Source organism: Musca autumnalis, unplaced genomic scaffold (assembly GCF_047663935.1).
Source record: "Musca autumnalis isolate F117 unplaced genomic scaffold, ASM4766393v1 scaffold_2, whole genome shotgun sequence".
Lineage (NCBI taxonomy): Eukaryota > Metazoa > Arthropoda > Insecta > Diptera > Muscidae > Musca > Musca autumnalis.
The window spans coordinates 134,910,757-134,937,711 of record NW_027411755.1 but is presented as its reverse complement, the minus strand read 5'-3'; the positions used below and the strand labels follow the sequence as shown (position 1 = coordinate 134,937,711).

Sequence of the window (26,955 nt, the reverse complement as noted above, 5' to 3'; positions counted from 1 at the left end):
TTTTTTGACGGAATTACCTAGTTTTCGCTAGTTACAACACTTCTGCACCAACAACTTTCTACTTAGGTCTACGTTAGAATAGCCCTCATATAACGGTAGCTCCCGATTTCCGGTATTTTGAGTTTTTTTTTACAAAAATTTCAACATAGGTACATGTTTTGGTATAGTCCCCATATAATACCTCCGGATCTTAGGCGTTTTGAAGATTTTTTTGGACAGAACTACCTGTAATTTGACAATTAGGTTCTTAAAAGCTACAAAACTTCTCCATCAAAAATTGTCAACATAGCTCCATGTTTTGGGGTAGCATTTTGACCCCTCGATTTTACGTATTTTGAAAATTTGTTTTCGAGTTACCGACAAATATCGGTAAAATTAAAATGCCTACAATTTCGGTAAATAAAAAATAAAAATAAAGTTGTTGCTATCGTTGGGTTTTAATGTTACCGATTTTTGTCGGTAGTGCAAACAATAGTTACAGAATTCAACTACAGAATATGTTTCGAGTCGATCGGACAAAAATTGGCTGGGATATGAGCGTTAGAATGGAAACAATCATTGTGATTTGTATGTAATATCGAAGTTTTAAACGCGGTTTCGAAATTACAATTTTGAAAGCGGTGCCCACTGTAGCTCGAATACGGATGTTCCGATCTTCATGTGCTTTTTTTTTTGAGATTATTATACACATGAAAAGCTTGTCCTTAAGCGAGAGACTTAAAAACAAATATTGACGGATTTATGGCGAAAAACTATCATTTTTTTAGTTAAAATGAAAATTTCGACTTTGACAGTTCACCATTTTCATATCCTACACCATGACACAATAAATGCCTGTACCAGAACCTGCAAGAAGCTAATATTTTTTACTACGATAACAATTTTTCCTTTATGATATCGAAAAAAATAGTAAAAATTAGTATATTCCTGCAATACTGGAATAGACCATATCTAGAAAGTAGGGCAGGTTCGAAAAAATTGTGAAAAGCAAGGCCTGGGTGTATTTGCTTATTCTGTCAGAATTATTATAAATAAATACAGGTTGTTCAGTTTTCTTTACATAGTCAGCTTCTGTGTATGTTCAAAAGTTTGTTTCATCACAATGTTGATGAATTTCATTTCAATAAATCTATATATACGAGGTGGCGCAAAAGTAAACTTCTGCTGTTTTTTGGCTGTAATTTAAAAAAAAATGAAAAACTTTGATTCTTCTTGTGGATTATTTTTATTTGGTCTTTTAAATTTTTTTTACATCAAGTCGAGAATACTACTGCAAATCGCCAAGACGGTAGATTAGATAAATAGTTACCAATATTCCACGTTCTATTGCAGTGTAGCGTAACATTGTTTGTTAAGGGGTAGTTTACACTATATGTAAATGTCATATGACTTGAAATTTTCCATCGTTATCTATTCGCTAATATATGTAATATTGGAGATTTTCCTTACGCCATTTACTCTGTGCGTCCACACCAGCAAAAATGTAAAACAAGTGAGCCAAGGCTATAGTCGGGTCGGGGCCGACTATGTGATACCCTACACCACTACCCCTGTTCATAAGCTTTTGACTAATAAAATTCAAAATATTTAAATTGGGATAGCTTGGCGCCTTTGCTCTGAATGTCTTCTCTGTTGTTTGACCACCTATGACAACCTACTTCACATCGTTGTAAAGGTGATATTTTCTACTTTCCTTGCCAGGTTTTGCTTTCGATATACCTCCTACAGAAGGGAAATATTAACTTTGAAATAAAACGTTGGTCTTTTTTTCCAAATATTTTTTTTCACATTCCGACCCCTGAATAATGTCCGACCATTATCAAAAATCAAAAGGTTTTTTCCTCTGTGGGACCCCCAATAACACCCAAAATTTCGTGACGATCCAATTAAAATTGCGACCTGTAGCGTGATTTCCAAAAAAGTGGAAAAATGGGATGTATTACCGACTATTTCGATATCTCCGTTATTTGGATACCTACGCTTTATATCATTGTAATGATGGGATTTTTACTTTCATCGTCAGACTTTGCTTTTGGAAGGTCCCGACCCAAAGCTGTGATATTCGTCATTATTATTAAAATCGCAAAAATAAAAAGATGGGTTATATTAGCGGCTATTGCGATATATTGGTTGTTTGATCACCTACGAGAACCTACTTTACATTATTAGAAAGGCGATATTTTCTACTTTCATGGCCAGGTTCTGCTTTTGGTATACCCCATATTGAAGCTGAGATATTTGCTTAAAAAAAACGTTGTCTTTTTCTCCAAATAAGTTTTTTGCCCATTACCACCCCTAAATATTATCCGACCATCACCAAAATCAATAGGCTTCTTCTTCTGTGTGACCCCCATTAACCCTCAAAATTTCGCGACGATCCGATCAAAATTGAGACCTGTAGCGTGATTTCCAAAAAAGTGGAAAAATGGGATGTATTACCGGCTATTGCGATATGTCCGTTATTTGGTCACCTATGCCGACCTAGTTTACATCACTGTAAAGATGGGATCTTCTACTTTCATAGCCAGGCTTTGCTTTTGGAAAGTCCCCAACCAAAGCTGTGATATTCGTCATTATAATTAAAATCGCAAAAATTAAAATTTTGGGCTTTATTTGCGACTATTGTGATATCTTCGTTGTTTGATCACCTACGAGAATCTACTTTACATCATTAGAAAGGTGATATTTTCTACTTTTATTGTCAGGTTTTGCTTTTGGTATACCCCGTATAGAAACTGAGATATTCGCTTTGGAAAAAAACGTTGTCTTTTTATCCACATAAGTTTTTTGCCCATTCCGACGCCTAAATATTATCCGACCATCACCAAAATCAATAGGCTTCTTCCCCTCCAGGACCCCCATCAACATACAAAATTTCGTGACGATCCGATCAAAATTGCGACCTGTAGCGTGATTACAAGGTTTAGATGGACAGACGGACAGACAGACGGACGGACGGACTGACGGACGGATACACATAGCCAGATCGACTCAGCTCGTCGAGACATTCATTTTGGTATATATAAGTGTGGGTCTACGACCATTATTTCGATGCGTTACAAACTTTTTGGCCAAAACCAACTTATAATACCCTCCCCACATAGTGGTGTAGGGTATAAAAAACTACGTCTCCACATTGCCTCCGTGGGTAAATATGGAATGTTTTTATTTCGTGTCATATGACGTGTAAACTACCTCTAACTTGTATTTCGCATGGGTTTGCTACACAAATGTCAAGCCAAAACTGACATTAGGGGCCAATCGCAAAATTTAAAGAATTTTCTGATAGGAGGATTTCTTTTGCGTCCCCTTGTATAAAAAAGGATGATGTTAGTTACTACGCTTATAACTTAAGAACGGCTGAACAGATTTTGACAATTCGCACCAATTCGGAATGGGCTCATGGCAGAAAAGGATAAAACCTAAAAAATAGCGAAAATTTGCAAAAATATTTTTTGAAGAAAGTAAATTTTTCCACAAATTTCTATCGAGCTTCGCATTTGGAGTATATCCTGACACTTATTTAGACAGTTTTTGGCGAAAATTGTATATGCACCAACTGTGAGGGTCCATTGTACGTACGCCTCTGTTTTGTCAATTTTTTAAAGTTGTATAGAATTTTTTATTCACAATCAAATTGATTTTCATTTATTTTCAATCGTCTTTTTCGGAAATTAACAGCGAAAAATGGTTAAAAGGAGAGGGCTTAGTTTAGAGTTTGTAAAGTTTAGTGGTGGTTTCGGTCAATCAGTTTAGTTCCCGCAGAGCTGTAAGGCAATTACAAATGGGCAAATATATGCATATGTACACTGATACTGTTGGTACACTGTATGTATGTATATACATCGAAAAAGATGATATACAAAATTGGAAAGAAAAAAATAATAAATCGGAGGTACTGGAGATTTTTGGTCGAATTATCTGACAAATATTCTTTATCGGGCGACATATGTTGGTATATACTTATTAAACGTTAATTAGTTTGTGATATTAATTTGACTATGTTATTTACGTCGAAATTAAATATAAGGTGACCAAGTAATCGACAACAGTCGCGTGTTAGTGTGACAAGACTTCAAGCATCCGAAACTCACAAAGAACGGCAACTAATAGAATATCTCTGCTAACAAGGATCAATGTACCAAGTACTGGATTGTACAGTCTCAGTCAAAATTCAATTACCGCATTTATCCGTGTTACCAGAGCCATTGCATCTAATTCCGAACTTGCAATGCAAGTAGAATTCGGGAGATCACGTAAAACAGAGAAGTCAGAAAAAAACAGACGAAGGTGGTTACCTGATAACGATCGGATCCCTCTGCTTAAAATAGGTTAATTGATTAAACGCAAATTTAAAAGCACTATATTCAGCATTAAATTCAAATTCCTACGATCGCATTCCTTCCTTCGTATTCAATTGCTTGAGTGAACTATCGTGTTCAGTGGTGAAAAAAAGAATTGCAGAAAAATAGCGATTATGAAACGAATAGGGGCGTTATGATATTATTTTGCTTCAACTGTGCTACCAAATATTTTTATTTACATCGCAAAACGTGTTATTTCCTTGAAAAACATATCTTAGTCCCGATTTACAGTTGCCTAATTTTTTCGCGGCTATTCTCAGTTTATAGGAGTGAGAGTCGAGGAAAATAGAAACGCTTTGCCTCTCAGTACCTTATCTATTCGTCAAACTGAGAATTGTCGACAGTACAATTGTCTAATGTGCATCTGCTTCAAAGATCGTCCTAAACAATTCAAAACAAAGAAATATTTGCCATTGAACAAGGTGATAGCAATAATAGTATTATTGGTTTGAACCAAGGCATCAAGTTCTGTACCTAGCAAACTGCGAGACGAAGTTCGGCGGATCCCCTATCTATACACATATATAAAAGGAAATGATGTTAGTTACTACGCTTACAACTCAAGAACCGCCGAACTGATTTTGACAATTCTTACCAATTCGGAATGGTCTCATGGCAAAAAAGGATAAAACCTAAAAAAATCGCGAAAATCTGCGAAAAATTTGGAAAAATATTTTTTGAAAAAGTAAATATTTCCACACATTTCTATCGAGCTTCGCGTTTGGAGTATACCGTGACACTTCTTGGACAGGTTTTGGCGAAAATTGTATATGCACCAACTCTGAGGCTCCATTGTACTCCTCTGTTTTGTAAATTTTTGAAAGATGTATAGAACATTTTTCGACTTTCATTTATTTTCAAGCGTCTTTTAAGGAAATTAGCCGCGGAAATATGGTTAAAAGGATAGACTTTAGTTTAGAGTTTGAAAAGATTAGTAGTGGTTTCGGTCGGTTTCCGATTGAAAAGATGAAGACGATAAGACCGAAAGCGGTTTCCACAGTTTTGAGGAAAAAAGTACAAAATCCACAAAATTGGTGGGTTATTTGAAAAATCAAGAGCTTGGAGGTAATTTCATTGGAAGTGAGGTTTTGGCATATATGCATACTTTTAATCCGTAAGTAAAAACATCTTCGAAAGATCAACTTCCGATTTATGTCGTTGAGGAGTACCAGATATATATTGATACTATCTAGGTCCTGTGATGATGCTAAAAAATGATATCCCACTGAAAAGGAGTATAAATGTTGTCACATATACACAAAGTGACGACACATACGTAAAAAAAACATATCATGTAAAGTAGCCATTAGTAATGAAGCACTACAATTTTCTATAATTTTTATCACAATAATAAATTATCAAATTATAAGAAGTCATCGAATGACTTAAATTAGAGAAGGAATTGCAAATTATTATAGATGCAATTATGATTGAGTTATAATCTTCTTTCGATTATAGACAATTTTTGAATCAAAAACTTTAAATGGCACAATCTAAGCAACACTTGTCGAATTTAACCAATTCGCTCATTTGCCATTGAAATTCAAATATTCTACGCAGTTAGAAACTAAAGAAAAGTTCTACGACCAATTAAATTGCACCTTGACTAGTGTCGACAAAGACGACATCCTTATATTAATGGGCGACATGAACGCACGCATTTGGATGCGATAACTCCGGGTTCGAAAAAGTCATGGGAAAGCTAAGCCCTGTAGAGAAAAACGAAGAACTTTTCCTGGAAATGTGCTCAAATTACGATCTTGTAGTCGGAGGATCATACTTCGCCCATAAAATTCACCATAAAATTACCTGGCAGTCACGTGATCCACGATTCTCCACCCAAAGCCAGATAGATCATTTCTATATCAACAAGAAGCTATTTAAATTGATGCAAGACGTGAGAGTGCATCGGAGCGCAGACATCGCATCCGATCATTATCTTTTGATCGCCGAGCTCAAACTCACACTTAAAAAATATAGAAGAAACGATGATTTAGTTAAGCCTAAACCCCACTTCTATAACCGACTCAAATTAGAATCGGATGGAGTTAAAGTGCGTTTCATAAACAGCATTAACACTAAATATAACCCCCCACCAATACGTCTCCCCACAAATTCAGACGGGGACGAAGAATGATACAAAATTAAAACTCGTTCAAAGAGACAGAAAAAGCCATCGTTGGCATTGCACAAAAGGAAAACAAGGAATGCCTATCTCCTAGACCTTGGTAGAAGAACGACGCAAAGCAAGGGAAGTTACGATGCAAGAACATAACCCTGTACGAAAAGCAAAGCAACGCTCTCTCAGCTAATCAAGGATGTAAAAAGAAGAGCAAGACATGACAAACGAAGCTTTATCATACAATGGCTAGCGACGCCGAAACAGCAGCCCAGCGTGGTGACCTCAAAACTGTTTTCGATGTAATAAGAAAACTGTCAGGAAAGAAGACAAATACGAGAATACCCATCAAAGATAAACACGGAAATATTCTAACGAGAGACGAAGAGCAACTTAATAGGTGGAAAGAACATTTTGAAGACGTTTTAAATGACACGTGTCAATCAGATCAGTCATCTCATTCATACCAAAGCTCAAATTACACTACTCCAATCCCTGTGGGTACCGTAAACATAAATCCCCCTACACTGATAGAAGTTTCGACTGCAATTACTCAACTGAAAACCGGGAAAGCCGCATGCATAGACGATTTACCAGCTGAATTTTATAAAACTAATCCTTCGGCGGTAGCTAAAATAATTATACCTCTGCTTACACATATATGGACTACAGAGAATATACCGACAGATTGGAAAGAAAATATCATTGTAAAAATACAAAAAAAGGCGATTTAAAGAACTGCAGTAACTGGAGAGGTATTGCGTTAACTCCTGCTGCATGTAAAATATTCAACAAAATCATCCTAAACCGAATCCTTGAACCACTTGGCCTATGCCTTCGAAAAGAACAAGCTGGATTCCGACCAAACCGATCCTGCGTAGACCAGATCAACAGCTTAAGATTAATAATCGAACAATGAAATGGATTCAATTAAACTCTGTACCTTACATTTGTCGATTTTGGAAAGGCCTTTGACGCAATTAACCGAGTCGTAATATGGACAGCTCTAGAGAGAAATGGTATGCCAACAAAAATAATTAATCTTAATAAAGCACAATACACGGACGCAACAATGAGAGCGTCTCACCTCGGTAAAACTAGCGATCCCTTTATAACCCACAGCGGGGTAAAACAAGAATGTTTGTTTCACCACTACTTTTCATCTGTACCTTGGACGAAATACTAGCATACACCAACAATCAAAACAAAGGCATCCACTGGAGAATTAACCACGCAATTTTGATAGGATCGTCACGAATAGGGCTCATGGAGAAGAAGAATGCTGAGTTTGGTGATGGTCGGATAATATTCAAGAGTCGGAATGGGCAAAAAACTTATGTGGAGAAAATTCAAAGTTTAATTCTTATGCAGTCGTATTCCAAAAGGAATAGAATTATGATTGGCAACACATCCAATTTTTTTTTTTTTTTTTTGAAATGCGTTTCAACAATGAAGACATTCCGACATTTAAAATGTTCCCAATTACGTTACCAAAATTGGTGAAATGCTTGTGATGTTGAAAAATGTGCGGGGATATCCCAATTTCCGGTTTATGGAATTTTATTTCCATGTCAGATATTTCTGATTCTGTTGGACATATTCCAAGTAGAGAGCTTGATAATGGAACTAAACCATTTTAGCTTTAAATTAATACAAAATGAGGCATTAGTTTTTACTTTAATGCCAAATACCTCTGCTTCTATTTGAGCCTGGTTCCCGAACTTTTTAATAGTAAATCTTGTAAAAGAGAGAAAGAGTGAAAAATTGTTTTTACACAAAAGTTTTTTTCAAAAAGTTCAGGAACGCAAAAATGGAAGAAAACGTCAAAAAAGTGGAAACAAATGTCTAAGTCTGCGTACCTCCAATAAGACGCCGGCAATCATTTTACTCGCCCAAATTTGTCGTGGAAAAAGTTTTTAAAGAGAGCGTCATTCGGCTCCATGGTTTGATTTAAAGATAAGTGAACATTTTACATTTTTTTGTGTACGGGAACGGCTTTTCGGGTAAAATGTGTAAAAGCGGTAAAACTTTAAAAACTTTTTAGTTCTGGAACAAAGCGTTGGTGTATTAATCAACAAGACCAGCGGCTCAATTCTGTTTCTATGAAAATTTGAAATGAAAACTTTTATAAGGGAAAAAACTGTCAAATGAAAAAAATTATAAAGGAAATATTTTTCATTTGAAATTTTCATAGAACAAGAATCCAGCCCCAGCAAAGCTTTCAATCAGTACCATGGCACAATTACTCAGGTAATGGTATGACACCGGCTGTTCGAAAAGGAAAAGTCAAATCCCTTTATAAAAAAAGTTATTTTGTTGTAATTTCCCCAACAACATAAAGAAAGTTTTGACATAACATATTTGAAATTGTACTATACCACTACCTTGGTAATAGTGCCATGATCAGTACCAAGTAGATGTCGACAGTAGTCAAATATAAAACTAAATATTAATTATTTTGGTACAGTTCGCCTTAAGTCATTTGGTATAAAAGTCAGATAGTTGAAAACTGCAGTATTTCCATAAAAGAAATGTTTACGAGTGAAAAGCTTATGCACAGGGGTAGATGTGTAGGATGTCACATAGTCGGCCCGTCCCGACTATAGCATTTGCTCACTTGTTTTGAAGAGAAAGTTTTGATTGGCTGCTACGTTACATACTCCGCAACCTGTAATATTTCCAACGACGGAGGCATCTGTTGCCCAAATGGAGGCACCGATAGATTTATATTCCTCGAGCTTTTATAACACATTTGTTTTGAAAAACTCATTTGATTGTGCGTGTTTATAAACATTGGATATATTGAGGAGGTATTTAGTTTTGTTTTCCGGTTGGACAAAAGGATAAATTTTTGTTTTGTCAAACCGTCTTTGAATTTGTTGTATACTAGGCCAAGACTGGTTTTGTTTGTAGCATTTGAGACAAACTTACTGTATGATTCATTGTGAAACATTTTGAATTTCAGGAGTTCTTTAACAGTAAGATATAGCGATCGTTGTTCGGGAGGTAAAACAGCATTCAGAGCATTTATTATATGAACTGGTGTTTATGGGGTTAAGCCGAGGTTTTTCCGCAGAATTTGATTCTGGAATGTTTCGATTTCGCGAGATTAATAGAAATACAGGGGTGTATGCCACCTTTTGTGGCATTAATCATCTTTAAAGCATTTAATGTAGTTCTACAGTCTATCGCTTCATCATAATGATTTTTTAGTGTGACGATGTTCTTTATATGCCTTCCCACAATGTTCATATCCTTCATGTTAAAAATCTGAATTTAAAATGCCATCTGTACCTGGCAAATTTTATATTGCAGTATTGTTTGTTTTAAAATCACCCTGTACGCGTGCAGCACTCACAACAACCGTTTGGAGAATACGTATATTTATAGCAGTGCAGACAAGAACCACATCATATAAACTTGCCATATCTATGGTTGGGCGGATTTAATGTAGAGTTGTACAATCTAGTTCATTTGAAAGATTTAGTTCAATAGCTCAGTTCTTTTAACTGAACTAGTTCAGTAATCTAGTTCATAGTTCAATCATTCGCATCAGAATGATGAAAACACATACATACACCGAGTAGGAACAAACATTAGAATAGTATAATTAAACTATAAAAATATTAAATTTAGATATTTGTATTCCCTTCATAAAGAAAGATTTAGTTTGCATTGAGTTTAGAAAAAAACGTCCTATGGAAAAAATTGTAATCAGAATTTCATTTAAATGGCTGGCAAAAATGTCTTTTGCTGTGTGTGTAGAAATTATCACCGCGAAAAAAGCTTTGTGTATGTACGTTTCTATTTATTTTCCTTTTTTCTATCCAAAACAAGGCACATTGAAGGTAATGGATTCGATATATTGGGATATGTTATGTCAAAAATGTTCTTTATGTAGAAATTACTTCTATTACAGTGGTGGTTGACACTTCACATAGATCCAAAACATAAACAAAACTCATTACATTACGAAGGCACCAATTATTAGCACACAAGACGGCGTCACTTTATTCATATGTGAATGACATGCTGAACTAGATTGTGAATCGTTCGTTCGTTGATCGTTCTTCGTGGATCATTCGGTCGGCGCTCAGTTAGCTATTGAACTATATCTACTGATCTAGTTCATATGCTCTTTTCAATGAATCGTTCAATTGAACTAGTTCGTTCATGAACTATACAACTCTAATTTAATGAGCTGTTTGCGTTTTACTATGATCCCTCATTCTCTCATTCGTAAACATTAGAGCAATGGTGCACAAGAGGAGAATGCTATTTTGGGTTTTTGTATGGGAAAGAGCGTTGTAGTTAACTTTTTCGTAAAGACGCGTGCATGGCTGCATAAAGGCCTGCGTACATAAGCTACCTTGCCTGATTGCCTTGCTTTCCTGCTTCATTTCTGACATAATAAAAATAAAAGAATAAAGAAGGCCGAGCTAATTTGGAACTGGGTTGCCCTTTTCTTTTTTATTCTTTTATCAGAAGCAAGCAAGCTAAGCAGGCAAGGCAGCTTATGTACTCACCCCTTTAGAGCCAGTCGGCCTCATTCGTCAACAAAAGCATCTATCGGCCATTTTGCTTTGTTTTCATGTTTCATCATCGTTTCTCTTTTGTGCTCGTTATTTGAATTTTTGGAACGTTTTTAAATTCGTTCTTTTTTTGTTTTCATCTTTTGGTGGTTGAATTGAATAGCGATGTAACGAGGATGTGATTTACGTTTACCAATGTGGCCGCATCTGAATGATTAAGTAATCGAAGTGAGTTTGGAAATCACATGGAATTAAATGAAGAAAATGAATTATACAAATGAAAGGAAATTTATGCACGACTGGAACTATATGAACTACATAAATACAAGAGCCGGATATAGTTCCAATAGTTCCTTGTCCGGAATAGTTACTTGGAACTAGTTCGTTCCGGAACTACACAACTCTAGAATTAAGAAGAAGAAATTTATATTTTCTTTCATTCCATCCTAATTCTAAACAAAACGAAACGTGCATTCCCTAAGCATTTAACATGGAATTTCGGAATAGAGGTATGTGTTTTTTAACATAAAAAACATGAAACATAATCTAGAGAAAGTCTTGGTGTTTCTTCCTGATTGGCTTCTTGGTACGCAAGGGAACAACACAAACCTTGTAACCTTTAGGAGTTTATTGGACTTGGAGGATCCATTCGTTTTCGCTGTACCATTGCTACACTTATCTAAATTACCAGAAGAAACTTTTGTAGGCTTAAGAGGTTTTGTCCACTTCAGCACAAAAAAGCCATTATTCATGCATTTTTTTACAAGAAATCTACCAAACTTTTTTAGAAGATTTTTGGAGCAGTGCTGATCTCGCCAATATACATACAGTATCGGCCAAAACTAAAGCACCCCCTCAGTAAATTTTTTTGAAATGATAATTTTTTTATGGAAACTATATTATAAATTTATTTTTTATTTTTCTTTTTATTTATTTATCTAACGCTTCAGTTACACATGCCAGTGAATTGGTGCCAATTGAGTACATGTATTATACTCGAAAATGCCGAAAAAGTGTTCGACTGGCATGCAGTTTTCTTGTGTGTTTACACATGCCAGTGCAAGTTCAATTTCAAAATTAATTATTAATTATTTTAAGGCGCATTAACACACAAAAGTGCATTATATTTCAGATTTAAAACACAATTCACAACATATTTTATTACTTTTTATTTTATTTCGTTTTAAAAAGATTGTTTTCAATCATAAACATAATGAATCTGGTATTGCCGCCTTTTCAATATTGTATAATCTCAGAGGGGAAATTATTTATCAACCTATATTTGCATGAAAAACATCAAAATTATGTCTTTACTAACCACTAATATATTGCAGCTACCGAGACGTATTATTTGTGTTTCCTAATCTTTTTGAAAATATGCATTAAATCTTTGCATTCTTAAAAGAAACAAAAATGTACATGGATTAAAAAATAGTCTCGGCAACTCTTTTTTCATTTTCGACATATCATTGGCAGCCAGCTCAAAATTTTGCTGGCATGAAAAATCTAGTGCCAGTGGAGTCGACAATTCAAAAAATGTAATTGTGGTAGTAAAATATTGTGTATGTATTGGTTTTTTCGAACTGTCACTGGCATGTGTAAAGGTTGGGTAATATATAAAAGACAATGTGTGTATGTTACTATGTTTGTATGTTTGTATGTTCCGAATAGACTCAAAAACGGCTGAACAGATTTTCTTGAAAATTTCAGATAATGTACAGGGAACACCGGTGGTGAAAATAGGCTATATATTTTCTTGAATGGTCGTCGCGGAAGTGAAATATCGCGGTCATTCCAAATTATTCAAAAACGAAAAGACTCAAAAACGGCTGAATAGATTTTTTGGAAAATTTCCGATAATGTACTGGGAACACCGGTGGTGAAAATAGGCTATATATTTTCTTAAATGGTCGTCGCGGAAGTGAAATATCGCGGTCATCCTAAATTATTCAAAGATGTACTATTTCAGATAGTATAGCAAATTTTAGTAACACTGGCTTCTATGTGTGGGATAACGCGGTCAACGCCATATTTTGGAATACAGTAAAATCCCGATAACTTGAGATGTCACGATAAAGTAATTCCGAAAAATCGATTGGGAAATCTTATAAAATTTTGTATGTGAAGTTTTTAGGTCTGAGAATAGGTCGTAATCTATTTATTTAACCCGCTAAGTGTAGTGACCGGTGGTCCTCCCCACATTTTTTAAGAAAACCGCGAAGATACTTTTTAATATATTGTTTTTTTGCAATGCTATGGTAATTACTGTCTTGACCCTGAATGGTCTTCGCGGAAGTGAAATATCGCGGTCATCCCAAAATTTTCAAAAATGTATTATTTCAATTAATTAGAACGTTCGTAAGCTGTTTTTATACGACTAAGAGTAGTGACCGGTGGTCCTCCCCTACAATGTTTTTAATAAAATCTGAAATCGCGGTCATCACAAAGTTTTCAAAAATGTATTATTTCAATTAATATACATAATTTTAGTAAGCGTGACACAAAAATGATATAAACACTAGCTTGAACAAGTGGTAGCGGCCGGAGGTAGTGACAGGAGGTTCTCCTTCAAAATTTAAAAAAAAAAAATCTGAAGTCCATGATATTTTTGAACGTATTGTTTACAGATTGTTTGCAATACTATAGTAATACTGTCTTGACCCTGAATGGTCTTCGCGAAAGTGAAATATCATGGTCATCACAAAATGTTCAAACATTTATTATTTCTGATAATATACATAATTTTGTAAGTGTGCATAAAAAACGCTACAAACCCTGAACACTTAACAATAAGTGGGATAGCTCGATCAACTCCACATTTTGGAATACAGTGAAATCCCGATAACTTGAGATGTCACCGAAATTCCAGAAAAATGATTGGACATCAGACAAAGTTATTGATATACAAAACAATATCATCATTAGAATCAGAATACCGCGATAGTGTCCGATGTTTGAAAATATTACAATTACGGATAAAATCTCAAAATGTGGGAAGTGAAACTTCATGAGCATTGATTTCAGTTTATAGTTTATAGAAGTAATTTCTATGAATTATATAAATGGTGCCATACATAAATGCCAGGAACATACATTTCGCTGAGGGGTATTTTACCATGCAATAGTGGTAAAATAGAGCGCGAAGAAAAAAGGCGTTACGTTCGATCGGGCTGAATGAGGTTAAATCCACCAAAAATAGCGAAAATTAGTCGCCACCGTTCTATGGGACCTATGTATATCAAAACGAGGACGTATACTGAAAATTTGCTGCAAGACTGTTTACAACCCCCAACAGTGGCTATATCTCCGAACTATCGAAAATCGGGAGGTACTGTTTTTTGGGAGATATATCAAAACGTGAACCTATAGCTGCTGCATACCGAGCGCAAAGAAAAAGGCGTGTCTTTCGGTCGATCCGAATATTTATGCTCTCATCTTTAAATTATATTTAAACCAGATTACAGCCATTTTGGTGTGATAATGATGTTAAATCCTAAAAAAATAGTGAAAATCAGCCGGTACCGTTCTATGGGAGCTATGTATATCAAAACGTGGACCTATACTGACAATTCTCTGCAGTAATATTTATGACCCCAACCGAGACCAACAAACCAATATATAGCAATGTTAATTGACCTGCACCGACCATTATATGTGGGTCACAAAGCGCTTTAAACTGTCCATTTATGGTGAAGGGTATAATAAAAGAGATTTTATATCTTAAATTTGGGAGATACCATTACATGGAATTTATGTCAAAACATTGACATCAATACTGGACAGATAACTAAAGTTTACACAGAGAACCCAAACAACGGGCCAGCAACGCGGACCGGGTCAGCTAGTATCTTTATAACTGAAAAATACAAAAATAAGGAGATCAGAATTTAATAAACAAAAGTTACAATTCAAAAAACATTTTAGGTCGCAAATATAAGCGGACAAAACTAAAGCACCCCCCCCCCCCCCCCCCCCCCCCCCCCCCCCCCCCCCATTTGAGGTACAGCAAAAACTATTGAAATCAATATTTCGTTGCTTATCCTCTATTCTGGATGACACAATCACATCTTTTAGGCATAAAGGATACTAAATTATTAATTATTGCAGGCGAAATAATCGGTTTTCGGAAAATTTAGCTTAAATCCTCAAAATACTGAAAATCGGAAGTTTCCGTTATATGGGGGCTACACCCAAACGTGAACCCATCATCATTTTTGGATGAATATGAACAATATCGGCTAATGTTTTGGTATAGCCCCCTTATAACGATACCTTCCGATCTTCGGTATTTCGGATATTTAAGCCACATTTTCCTACTAAATTAGCTGTAATTTGGTACTTAGGGTTCTTAGTGGTCACAAAACATATCCACCAAAAATCGTGGACCTGGGTTCACGTTTGGGTGTAGCCCCCATATAACGGAAACTTCCGATTTTCAGTATTTTGAGGATTTAAGCTAAATTTTCCGAAAACCTATTATTTCGCCAGCAATAATTAATAATTTAGTATCCTTTATGCCTAAAAGATGTGATTGTGTCATCCAGAATACAGGATAAGCAACGAAATATTGATTTCAATAGTTTTTGCTGTACCTCAAATGGGGGGGGGGGGGGGGGTGCTTTAGTTTTGTCCGCTTATATTTGCGACCTAAAATGTTTTTTGAATTTCAACTTTTGTTTATTAAATTCTGATCTCGTTATTTTTGCATTTTTCAATTTTAAAGATATAAATAAATAAAAAGAAAAATAAAAAATAAATTTATAATTTAGTTTTCATAAAAAAATTATCATTTCAAAAAAATTTACTGAGGGGGTGCTTTAGTTTTGGCCGATACTGTATGTATGTATCATGGACAGGAAGTTCACACTTCCCGAGATATATCTCCCTTCTCTCCCTTGCTTTTGACTTCGGCCGGGAATTTAAGACTTTCTCCTACGGACAGGAAGGCGTCTCGGCTAACGGTGTATTTTTTGTAGTTATTCCAATGATATATTATTTTGTTCCCATGCCCTAGATTTGCTCCTGTCCATAAGAGAAAGTCTTAAAATCCGGCCTAAAGAAGGGCTACTTAGAAAAAAAATTCAAATTAAAAAAATCCGATGATCGATCGAATCCATTCCAAACATTCAACTATTTCATCTGTAGTGCGATTCTCTAACATATTTTTACCGAAAAAATCGGTAAAATTAAAATGTTTATAATTTTGGTAATTAACGATATTTTTCGGTAAGAGGTAGTTTACACTATCTATCAGTGTCATATGACACGAAATAAAAACATTCCATATTTACCCACGGAGGCAATGTGGATACGTAGTTTTTTTACGTGTTTGCTGGTGTGGACGCAGAGAGTAAATGGAGTAAGGAAAATCTCCAATATTGCACATATTAGCGAATATATAGCGATGGAAAATTTCATGTCATATGACATTTACATATAGTGTAAACTACCCCTAAGTTAGCGAAGAAAACAAAAAAGTAGTCGTAAATTTCTACCAATAGCAAGAGATTTGCCAACTTTTATTTGAACTTTTCATTCAAAACTTTGCGTTTTTATTTGAACGATTTTTGTCGGTAACTCAAAAAAAAAAATTAGAATCGCACTACTTTAAGCTCACAGCTTGAGCTACTTTCGGAATTTTTTTGTTGAAAAATATAGCACAGTGTTCTGACAAATTGCGGCCTACGAAACACTGTTTTAATAAAGCAGTTTGCGGTGCTTAAACCGATCAGCATAAGTTCTTGTGTGATCATTAGGAATCTAATGAGCGAAACGGAATTAATTAATTCTTTTTCAATGATGAACTGTCAAAGCCAAAATTTCGATTGTTACTAAAAAAAATTGATAGTTTTTTCCCCATAAATAGGTATGTCAATTTTTTAATTCTCTCGCTTAAGGACTTTTTATATGTATAATAATCCCACCAAAACATATGAAGATCGGATCATCCGATTTCGAGCTACAGTGGGCACCGCTTTCAAAAATACAATTTCTAAATTTTTTGCAACCTATTCTCTTCTACCTGTACTTTAAAATGAGCCCAAAAAATTTAATTTTGTAAAATTTGCAAGTGGCCTTAACCCCTTAAGTCAGGTTTAAACTTATGATTTTTAGAATCTAGTCTTGACAAGGTTTAAAATCATACCAATATTATTGGCTTTCATGACTTTACCTTATTAATAGCGTGTTGCATGTGCGCTCAAAACAAAAACAAATTACCTATATCCGTTTAAATTTTCTTGGATCATTCAAAAATTTCAATACTTAATTTGTATTTTAATCCTTCACAGATCCAGGGGCTGTGCAATTTGGAAACTTCATAAATTACTATCAATTTAATTCTGCAGAGGAACGCCTTAAACTACTGCCCACCGAATATTGGTCTCCAGACGATGATAAGACACAAAACATCCCCTATCTTGTCCTGGATGTAGGCTGCAATTCTGGTGTATTTACCCAACTTTTACATAAATATCTTTGCGATTTATTACCTCAACGTAAAATTCTTATATATGGAGTCGATATCGATGGCGCCCTTATTAAAAGAGCTAAAGCCGAAAATGAAAGTGATTCAATATCATTTGATTGTGTTGACGTTATGGACAATGAAGCCTTCCAAAAGATCACTGAATATTTAACACGTCATCAACGTTCCAAATTCGATGCGGTGTGTTGTTTTTCCATAACAATGTGGATACATTTAAATCATCACGATGCTGGCCTTCAAGAATTTCTACGCAAGCTATCTTCTCTAGCCGAATTATATGTGGTAGAACCACAACCATGGAAATGTTATCAAACTGCCGAAAGGAGACTGAAGAAATCGGGAGAAGTATTTCCTCTATTTCTGGATTTAAAATGGCGTTCTCAAGTGGAAAATGAAATACAAAATTATCTTGAGGATACACTACAACGGAGAAAAGTATACGAGTCTTGTCCAACAAAATGGAAAAGAAAAATTTGTTTTTATCGATAATAAAGGGGATTTAAAAGAAATTGGAATTACTTTTTACTTTGGAATTATCTAAGAAACGAAATAGAAAATCTGATCGGCCACCGGGACTTCGGAGTCGAAATATGTTTGCTTCGACTCTGACCCAGCACAGTTCTCTTTTTTGTGAGGACTACTGCTGCGGATTCGATTTAAAAAGAATGGAATGAAAGGTTTTGCAGAATGTGTACAAAATTATTCGTATCGACCAGTGAAACTACAAGCTCAATCAACTATTGAAATTAATTTTGTAATGTGAAAGTGGTAAGTAGTGGGAGTGATTAAGCAGGCCATCAGGCAATAACTGGATTCTTGAAAAAGATATAGAGAAGCTCTTCAATTGCGTACTGAGATGATTATAACAGAAATTTGGTTCTTGAAGTCCAGAGGGGTTATCAGATTCCTCCAGGTCTACGAATACGGTTGTTTGGATAGCTTTTAACCAGAAAGCTTCTGGAGTTAGTTGAGTAGTTTTGGCAGGACAATTGAAAAGGTGCAGTGTATAGTGCGGTCCAATACCGCATGCCCGCCAATATTTGGACTTTTTTGAAGTGTCTAAAAACTTACCACTTCGGTGTGGGTGGGGCCCATCCTATCATATGCATCTATTGTCTGGCATTCAGCAAAACAAACAAGATGCAAAGAGTAGGGTCTGAAGTATTGTGTTTCATAACGCCGTAATACTTAACAAATGCGAAGCTATCAGCCCAATAATGAATAATAACTCCCCGTTAGAAGTTTCACTTTCTCCTTTAAGTTGTAACGGCAGTAAGGCAAAACTCACGGGGATTTTACAATCATGAGGCTGTATCCGCTTGATGATTGCAGAAAATTGGTTATTGTTTATTGTTGGGGATGATTGGGATGAAGTGAATATTAAGTGATGTATGACACGATAGATTAATTTTTAACTGAAGAGCTAATATATTCGGTAATTTGCAGCTTGACAGGAATTGTTCATTTCCCTACGTATGCAAGCGAATGTTTGCAGGGGTTTTATTTTCGCAAGGACGCTGGCACAAGTAGCGTCTGGCCTTGAACGCCTCAGTTCAATTTCGATGATGGAGATTATTTTTGCTTTTCAGTCGTTGAAGCGAGACCTCGTGTAAATTTGGAAGGGGCTAAAAACATTCTTATAATTAAAAACAATCATTTTTTTGTTTACATTTTTTGTTTTGTTTATTAATTTGTACATTTTATACACTAATTAAAGATCCTAAAACACATTTGTTTCTCTTAATTTTTAACCATTTTTTCTCTCTGTTAATTTTAATATATTTTAATTATCATTTTTTTCTTAAATATGTAACTTGTTTTAAATGATTTTCATTAGAAATAAACGTATTGTTTAATAATAATTAAAAAGTAGAATATAAGTCGAAATCAAAAGAAAAAAGTCCATTTGGGGCGGGGGAGGGGAAGGTGTTTTGTGGTGAAAAAGAAAATAAAAAAACGCGGAAAACTAAAAAAATATATAATTCAAAGAGAAAACTAAATATTTGTTTAAATGAATAAATCTTATGACGTTCTTGTTGTTGTTTTTGTTATAATTTCCATTTAAAAGTACACATACTTTATGAGAACAATTTTTATAAAATATTAACAGTGTTTTTTTGTTATTTTTTTGAAAAATAATTGGGAAGCAGATTATCTTTTGTTATTTGGGAAGTAATTCAAGGTCAACGAGATGAGGGAGTAAAGAACGGAGTTTTTTCTTTTCAAAAATAGAAATCTTCTTCATCAATAACATCTGGGCCATCTACAACTTCGTCCTCTTCGATATCTGTAACTACAACGTTATGCTGCATAACATTGCCTAATTCTAAAGTATCCACAGATGATGATAAATGACGTTCTGGATGTTGATTCAAACAATGTCGTTGCGATTCTTGATGTTCTTTTTGATGCTGTTGATTGGATATTACTACTGGTGCTGATGGTGATTCTTGAAACGTTGATGTGGCGCCAACTGTGGAGGAGGATAACGATAGGGTTGTCGGCGGTGGCGACGATGTTGTTGATCGGCTTTCTAATACACTTATACATTTTGAAGTAAAATTTCACCCAGCCACCTCCTCACCCGCAAAATCCAACTTCACAATCTCACTGGGCAAACATTCCTCCACATCGACTTCATGTTCCGCTGTATTGATGCGATTTAAGGTCATTGTAACATCTGGACCAGATGATTTTAATGCCACACTGGTTGCTGTGGTGGCAGCCGCCAAGGTGGTATTGGGACTGGGAACTACTGATGTTGAACCAGGTGATACTATTGTGGTTGACTGGGTAACTAATGCAGCATTTGAAGAGTTTGTTACCAAATTATTGGTAACCGCCGTGGAAGATATTGCATTTGTGGTAACGGCGACATTATGGCCAGCCGGGGGTAATGACATTGTTCCACTTACAACCTGAGCCCCACCACCAACGCCAGAGTTCGTGGTGGTAGGTTGCTGTAAAACAATATTCTCGGTTACTGTCACCGTTGAAGCTGCAGGCGGGGTAGATAATGCATTGGCTATATTTGTGTTCAATGTGGTAACTGCTGGGGATGGAGTTGTTGCTGCTACATTTGTTATGACAGCATTGTTAACGGTGACCACTGTGGATGTAGCAACTGTCGTCGCTTGATGTGGTTGTTGTTGCTGAAGATGCTGTTGCACTGTTAAAATACCCTTGGAGGCTTGTATCTGCTGGAACTGCTGCATTGTCACAGTTGTTGGTGCAGTGCTCCCGTGTGAGGGTTGCAAAATATGTGTTTGTTGCGCTTGGGCTTGCTGCAACTGTTGAAATTGTTGCGGTTGTAAATGGACTATTTGTGGCTGGGTCAACTGAGGTGAATTTGCTGTTGTCACATTATTCAAGGTCACAACATTGGCTGCGCTACTAGCACCACCACTGCCACCGCCACCCAGCGAGGTAGCACTGTGGGGCGATGCTTGAATTATAATTTGCTTGGGAGCTGTTTGTAAGATTTGTGTGGGTGTTGAGGTTGTGGATGATTGTTGCTGTTGGTGTAATAATTGTTGTAAAGGTACAATATGTTGTATATTTTGTATGTGCACCGTTTGGGGTTGCGTTGTCGTTTGATGATGCTGTTGCTGCGTCTGATGATGTTGTTGCTGCTGCTGCTGTTGTGTATTTAGGACACCCGTTGCAATAACCGTTTGCTGTTGCTGCTGTGACGTCGAATGTTGCTGCTGCACAATATGTTTCAAAATCTGATGAGTTGGCTGTTGTATCTGCTGCAATGTCGCCGTATGTTGTTGCTGCTGCTGTGTCTGATGTTGATGCGCCGTTAACGTCGTTGTTTGCGGTATTTGTTGTACTGTCTGTACAACATGCTGAATTTGTTGCATTGGAACTTGTTTCGCTGGTATACCGGCATCTTCGAATGCTTTCTTCTTTAATGCCTGTCTGATTTGCGTCCTAAAACAATAAAAGATGGAGAAAATCGGGGGTTAGTCGTTTTTCTTGTTATAATTCTAAGCAATAAGTGCCCTCTCGCTATATCCCGGTGAGAGGTTATTGGTCTTGTTTGTTCAACTTACACTGTCCTATTCTTTATGCTTAAACTGATTTTATTTAAATCATCTGAGAATCGTATTATTGATGCATGCAGCATATCAATTTCTTCATCAGTCCATTTTCTGAAAGGTTGCAGGGGTGTGTGTATATCAACAAGAAAGTATTGTGGAATGATGGACGGACATAGCGAGAGAACAAAAAATATGAATTAGTTTTTTTTTTATATATTTTAATGTACTTTTTTTATAAAATCTTTATTATACATATATCTGAAATGTGTATTTATTTAAATTTACGTATATAGTTTTAGGTACTTAGCGTATGCCTCTAAAAATACAGAGATAATTTTTGATTTTGAATATCACTTACTCGGGCACTCTTTCTAGCTAAGACGGTGGTTTCAGACAATTTGCAGATGAATAGCCATGTCCTTCCGTCGAACTGGTAGGCACGATAACTTCTCAAAGGAATAACTTATTGGTATCAAACTTTGTAAATCCTTATATTACTTACACATGTATATGTATGTATAAGCTCGAAAATAAACCATACAGGACAACTCCTTCTGGTCAATCCCACGGCAGCGGGTTCTTATGTACCGGATTGGCCAGCGACTGCCAACCCAGCATAGATGCTGCTACAACAACAACAAAAACTCCTTCTGGTACCTGACCCACAAACGTCAAAAACGTTCGCTTAAGAGCAAGGACTACCCGAACATCACTTTGCATTTTTAATAAAATGGCTAGTGAACATAACTTTCAGGGAGTACGTGGTTGGTTGGGTCCATTCAAAGATTGGTTATTTCGATTAACATATTTTCGTAAAGTTCAAAATATCAGCCTATCTTCATTTCTATTGAAATGCTTCGAGAAGCTGCTGGACCTTGGAATCAGGGTCAGGCTTTCAAGTACTGCCTATATCAAAGGCAAATCGATGAAGACTGCACTGAATGCGGACGTGTGTTTTATCAAGAGGAATATGGAAGCTTCAAACTATATGTTAGCAGTAGAGTTGTGTCATTCAGGAAGGAACAGGCTAAAAGGAATGATTACGTGAAAAGAACGAACGGAATCATATACAATTAAATGAATGATACATTATAGTTCATTTGATCATCTCGTTTCTGAGATTTCAATTGAACGAAAATGAGCCAAATAGCAGTGAACGGAATGAAAGTAAATTGATTCGCTCAATGAACGAAATTGGCCAAAGCCAGCTAGATAGCAAGCAGCCTTCCCTGACATAGAAGGTGCCTTTAAGTACGTTAGGTTTGGATTTATCCCCAATGTACTCTCTAACTTAGGTGTTTCCTCTACACTGATCAATTGGATTGGCAGAATGCTCAGCAGCAGGATAATCCACACAAATATCGGTAAGCGTTCCATTCGGATGTCTGTAACCATCGCCTCTACTGTGACTTCTGGTAACAAATGAAAACTTAAGGAACTCGATAAACTACCAATAAAAATGATGGCTTATTCTGACGACGTTGCCATAACGATGAGCGGGATTAGCTCTAGTCAACCTACAGATGGTCAATGGTCAGTAATCTAAGACAGAGCAGGTTCTGTTTACGAACATGAGAAAAACCATCCTACCAATGCTTAATGGAGTCACACTAGAGCTCTCTTTAGAAGCCAAATACCTCGGCATTGTCCTGGACCACCAATTAACGTGAAAAATGAATTTAAAGGACGTGGAAAGAGAGGTATACTGCCCTATATTCACGCAAGGATTCCATTGAAAAGAGTTAAAACGACAGGTCATTCATTGGATCTGGAACAAATTAATTGTTCTCACAGCTGGCGGAAAAATCTGAAAATCTAAATTGTAAATTTGTTTCCAAGTAAACAAGGGAATTTTCGGAACTTCAGGGGCCCATATCTCGGGAAGTATGTCTTCCCCGAAGAACTATTTTTGTAAATGATGACGAGGAGATCTACCTGTGGTAAAAATTTTAGATTTTTCCGCCAGCTGTTAACATAATCAAAAACGAAAATTTCAGTGTCTCTCAAGCTGAGATTGCAATCAAAAAAGTAGCAGTGATGGTAAGTAACATGAAAAGGGACATAGCTGGACCGGTGACTATCTATGTGGATATTCAAGCTGTCCTTAAATCACTTAGGTCCGTCCCATTCTATCAAATCTGTGTCAAAAATCAATCGTTACCTTTGTGTTGGGTCCCGTCCCTGGTCATAGCAACATCGAAGGAAAAGAAATAAACGATGAAATGGCCTAGGGTTTGAAGTGGCTTCAGCGAGAACAAAATGTACCATAAAATCTCTCTCTCTTCTCCACACCTAAAATCTTTAATATTTCTCTTATATCTCTGTTATATATATTTTTCCTTCTTTCCACGACATTTATTTTCCTCTGTATGAGCACAATGGACCTCAAGGTCTCCGAGTGAAATAGCTGTCAGCTAGGAGAACTTTCGGACACTATATCTCAGGAAGTATATACTTCCGGAAAATCATATATAAATTGGCGTGATCAGCAATGCAAGACCAACCTCTGACACAAATTTAAGATCGAACCGAATCCAGTCCGAATATTGTTGCCATAAACGAACAATTAGTATAAAATGTCTTGCAATTTTGGTCTTTCCAATACATTCGTAATCTAACTGTATATTCTGTTGTGATTTATTATTTCTGTTCCTTCCTTAATGACTGGAAAATATCGTTGTTTTTTTTTTAATTTTCTAATTTCTCAAAATACAGTTTTAAAACGCAACGAAGGTTTAAATTTCTTTGTTTTGTGGATAAAAATAGTGCAATATGTACGTATATTTATTAATTACATTTGATCGCAATTAAAATTTATAACGAAGTTATAACGAAACGGAAAATTGTGTTTATTCCACTGGATTTTTTATACGCAGATTCATTTCATTAAGATTTCTTTTACTATCTGCATTATTATTAGTCTCTAATATATTGCTTGACTTTATATAATTTTTGAAATGATTGATTTGATACATAAATACATGTTTCAGATATATGTATAAACACAAATTTAAACATCTATTTAATAAAAATATTAAAAATTATACATACCCCGCTGGTGATTCTGCATTTGGATGTAATTGCATTGTTAAATCTCCTAAGCGACTAAAAGCCTGACCAGCAGCAGTGAATATTTCACCCACCTACAAAATGATGAAAATGATAAAACAAAAACAACATTTCATGTAAACAAATCGAAACAAATTCGTTATCAAAATAAACCAAAACAACTGGTATGCAAATCAAATCTCTTCCTTGGTTGTAAACAAAACTTATACAGAAGATGTATGTCTGTCCGTCTTTAGTTTGCAGAAGAGTTTGGCCCACAAAATCTGTGCAACTCATTCTCGGCTGTAGTAATTTACGCAGAAGCTTTGGGGCTATGGCGTAGCTTCCTGGTATGGATGGTAGGTTTTTTTATTAAACAAATTCGTTTGTTTGCAAACAAATCTTTGTCGTTCTTTCCTCTTGACCGCCCTAAGGAATTCAGACCGATCTGACACTTTGCCGAGCGAGAGTTGTTTTGGTGTTGTGGTGTGTGACATGAACCGAGTTTCCCGCACAAAATGTTTTATGAGATTTTCGGCTGTCCATTGTTCCGGACGAGATTTTTTGGCCATTTCCAATAAAAGAAACTTACTTTTGTGGCTGAATTCATGGTATTTTAATGAAATATCTTGTGATTTTCTAAATTATTCTGTGAAAATTATAATATTGTACAGTTGTCAAAAAACAGCGTAGGTAACAGCGTTGTAAAAAAATTGACAGCTGAAGTGATTGTGTTGGGTTGGCAATAACAGGGTGATTCATCGAAATGAAAATATTGACAAAAAATATATGAAATCACAAAATATTACCCTATTATAGCCAATTAAAGAATAAAACTACAGCTGTGTTCCAGAACTAAAAAGTTTTTACAATTTTTACCACTTTTACACATTTTGCGTTCCCGTACACAAAATTTATATGAAAATCGTTTACGACTTTTACAACTTTTACGACTTTTACCACTTTATAAAGTACGGGAACAGGCCATACAATAGTAATACAAATAAATAAAAAGCAAAATGCTATGCTTACCCCCAGTTTTTGAAACTAATTTTTGTTCGTTCGTCTATATTCGTAATAATTTAGGCATCCATAGCTCTGCCGCCAGATGACATAGTCCCGGTCCACACTAGTATGAATTTGTCCTTGGTCACAATAGATGGTTTCATTGAATCAATTTCATGAAATCCAGGGTTCCTAGGTCGATTTCCATACTAGAGTAAAATCATGAAGTTATACCCCGGTTACACTATTGAAGGTTAACCCACTGGGTTTAATAGATCCAGTGGGTTAATCTTTGCTGATTACACTTATACCCCGGTTACACTATTGAAGGTTAACCCACTGGGTTTAATAGATCCAGTGGGTTAATCTTTGCTGGTTACACTTAGCTTTTCGAGGATATAAACTGTCAGCTGATGTTTGTTTACGTATACATACAAAATAACTAATAAAGTCGTGTGTTACACTTTTACAATTTCTCGTATGAGATATCGTCCCCTCTTTGCTCATATTGGTATATTTTACACAGGGATAGATTTTTGCATCATGGTATCAATCGTACTTTTTGTTAAAAAAGTGTCTAATGAAAAAAAAAAAATAATTTTATGATTTCCAAATAAATTTAGATTTATTAACTCCATAAAATCTCATGCAACCAATCGTAAACGTGTAAAACACGACACACTCTGTTGCAAAAACAGTTGCAACTTTTGGTACTTTTTGAGTAGAGATGCATTTTTTTGCACAAATACCGAATACAACACTGTATTTTTGGTGGATTTGTGGCGGATTTAAAATAGTCCGTGTTTAGACACACGGCAAAGTAAATTCAGTTTTTAGGCAATAGGGGGTAGGAAAGAGTATTGAGGAGCTCTTTCCTCTCCGCTCTCTCCCAAAAACTCAATTTACTTTCCCGAGAAATTTGTGTGTCTAAACACAGACTTAAACCCAGCCATGAGAGGATTTAATTTTTGTATGGCAAATCTGGTCAGATTTGAGCAGATTAAGCAAATAAATCCTCATGAAGTGGGTTAACCCGGCAAAAAGCTGTAGTGTAACCGTGCTATTAGCTTTTCGAGGATTTAAAGTGTCAGCTGATGTTTGTTTACGTATACATACAAAATAACTAATAAAGTCGTGTTTTACACTTTTACAATTTCTCGTATGAGATATGGTCCCCTCTTTGCTCATATTGTTATATTTTTCACACAGGGATACATTTTTGTATCATGGTATCAAGCGTACTTTTTGTTAAAAAAGTGTCTAATGTAAAAAAATAAACAATTTTATGATTTTCAAATAACTTTAGATTTATTAACTCCATAAAATCTCATGCGACCAATCGTAAACGTGTAAA

At 35.7% G+C, this 26,955-nt stretch overlaps 2 protein-coding genes across 4 annotated transcripts; one reads left to right on the top strand and one right to left on the bottom strand.

Annotated features, from left to right (window-relative positions):
- The first annotated feature begins 11,352 nt into the window (after window positions 1-11,352).
- Window positions 11,353-18,213, top strand: LOC141393096 (probable RNA methyltransferase CG11342). 2 transcript variants are annotated; one of them, XM_073966046.1, is made up of 2 exons: window positions 11,353-11,524; window positions 17,306-18,209. In XM_073966046.1, exons 1-2 carry the CDS (start codon window positions 11,506-11,508, stop codon window positions 17,989-17,991), a joined length of 705 nt encoding a protein of 234 aa, XP_073822147.1. In that variant the 5' UTR covers window positions 11,353-11,505; the 3' UTR covers window positions 17,992-18,209. The 2 variants fall into 2 exon arrangements, with proteins under 2 accessions (XP_073822147.1, XP_073822146.1); XM_073966045.1 differs by lacking the exon at window positions 11,353-11,524 and adding an exon at window positions 12,595-12,619 and having other exon boundaries at window positions 17,306-18,213.
- Window positions 18,214-19,158: 945 nt separating this feature from the next.
- On the bottom strand, window positions 19,159-25,356 carry LOC141394656 (uncharacterized). Of its 2 annotated transcripts, XM_073969415.1 has the most exons (4): window positions 25,189-25,356; window positions 24,600-24,691; window positions 21,561-21,659; window positions 19,159-21,438 (listed from the first exon to the last, which is right to left on the bottom strand). In XM_073969415.1, the coding sequence occupies exons 1-4, from the start codon at window positions 25,204-25,206 to the stop codon at window positions 20,067-20,069; spliced, it is 1,581 nt and encodes a 526-aa protein (XP_073825516.1). In that variant the 5' UTR covers window positions 25,207-25,356; the 3' UTR covers window positions 19,159-20,066. The 2 variants fall into 2 exon arrangements, with proteins under 2 accessions (XP_073825516.1, XP_073825517.1); XM_073969416.1 differs by lacking the exon at window positions 21,561-21,659 and having other exon boundaries at window positions 25,189-25,346.
- Between the last annotated feature and the right edge of the window lie 1,599 nt (window positions 25,357-26,955).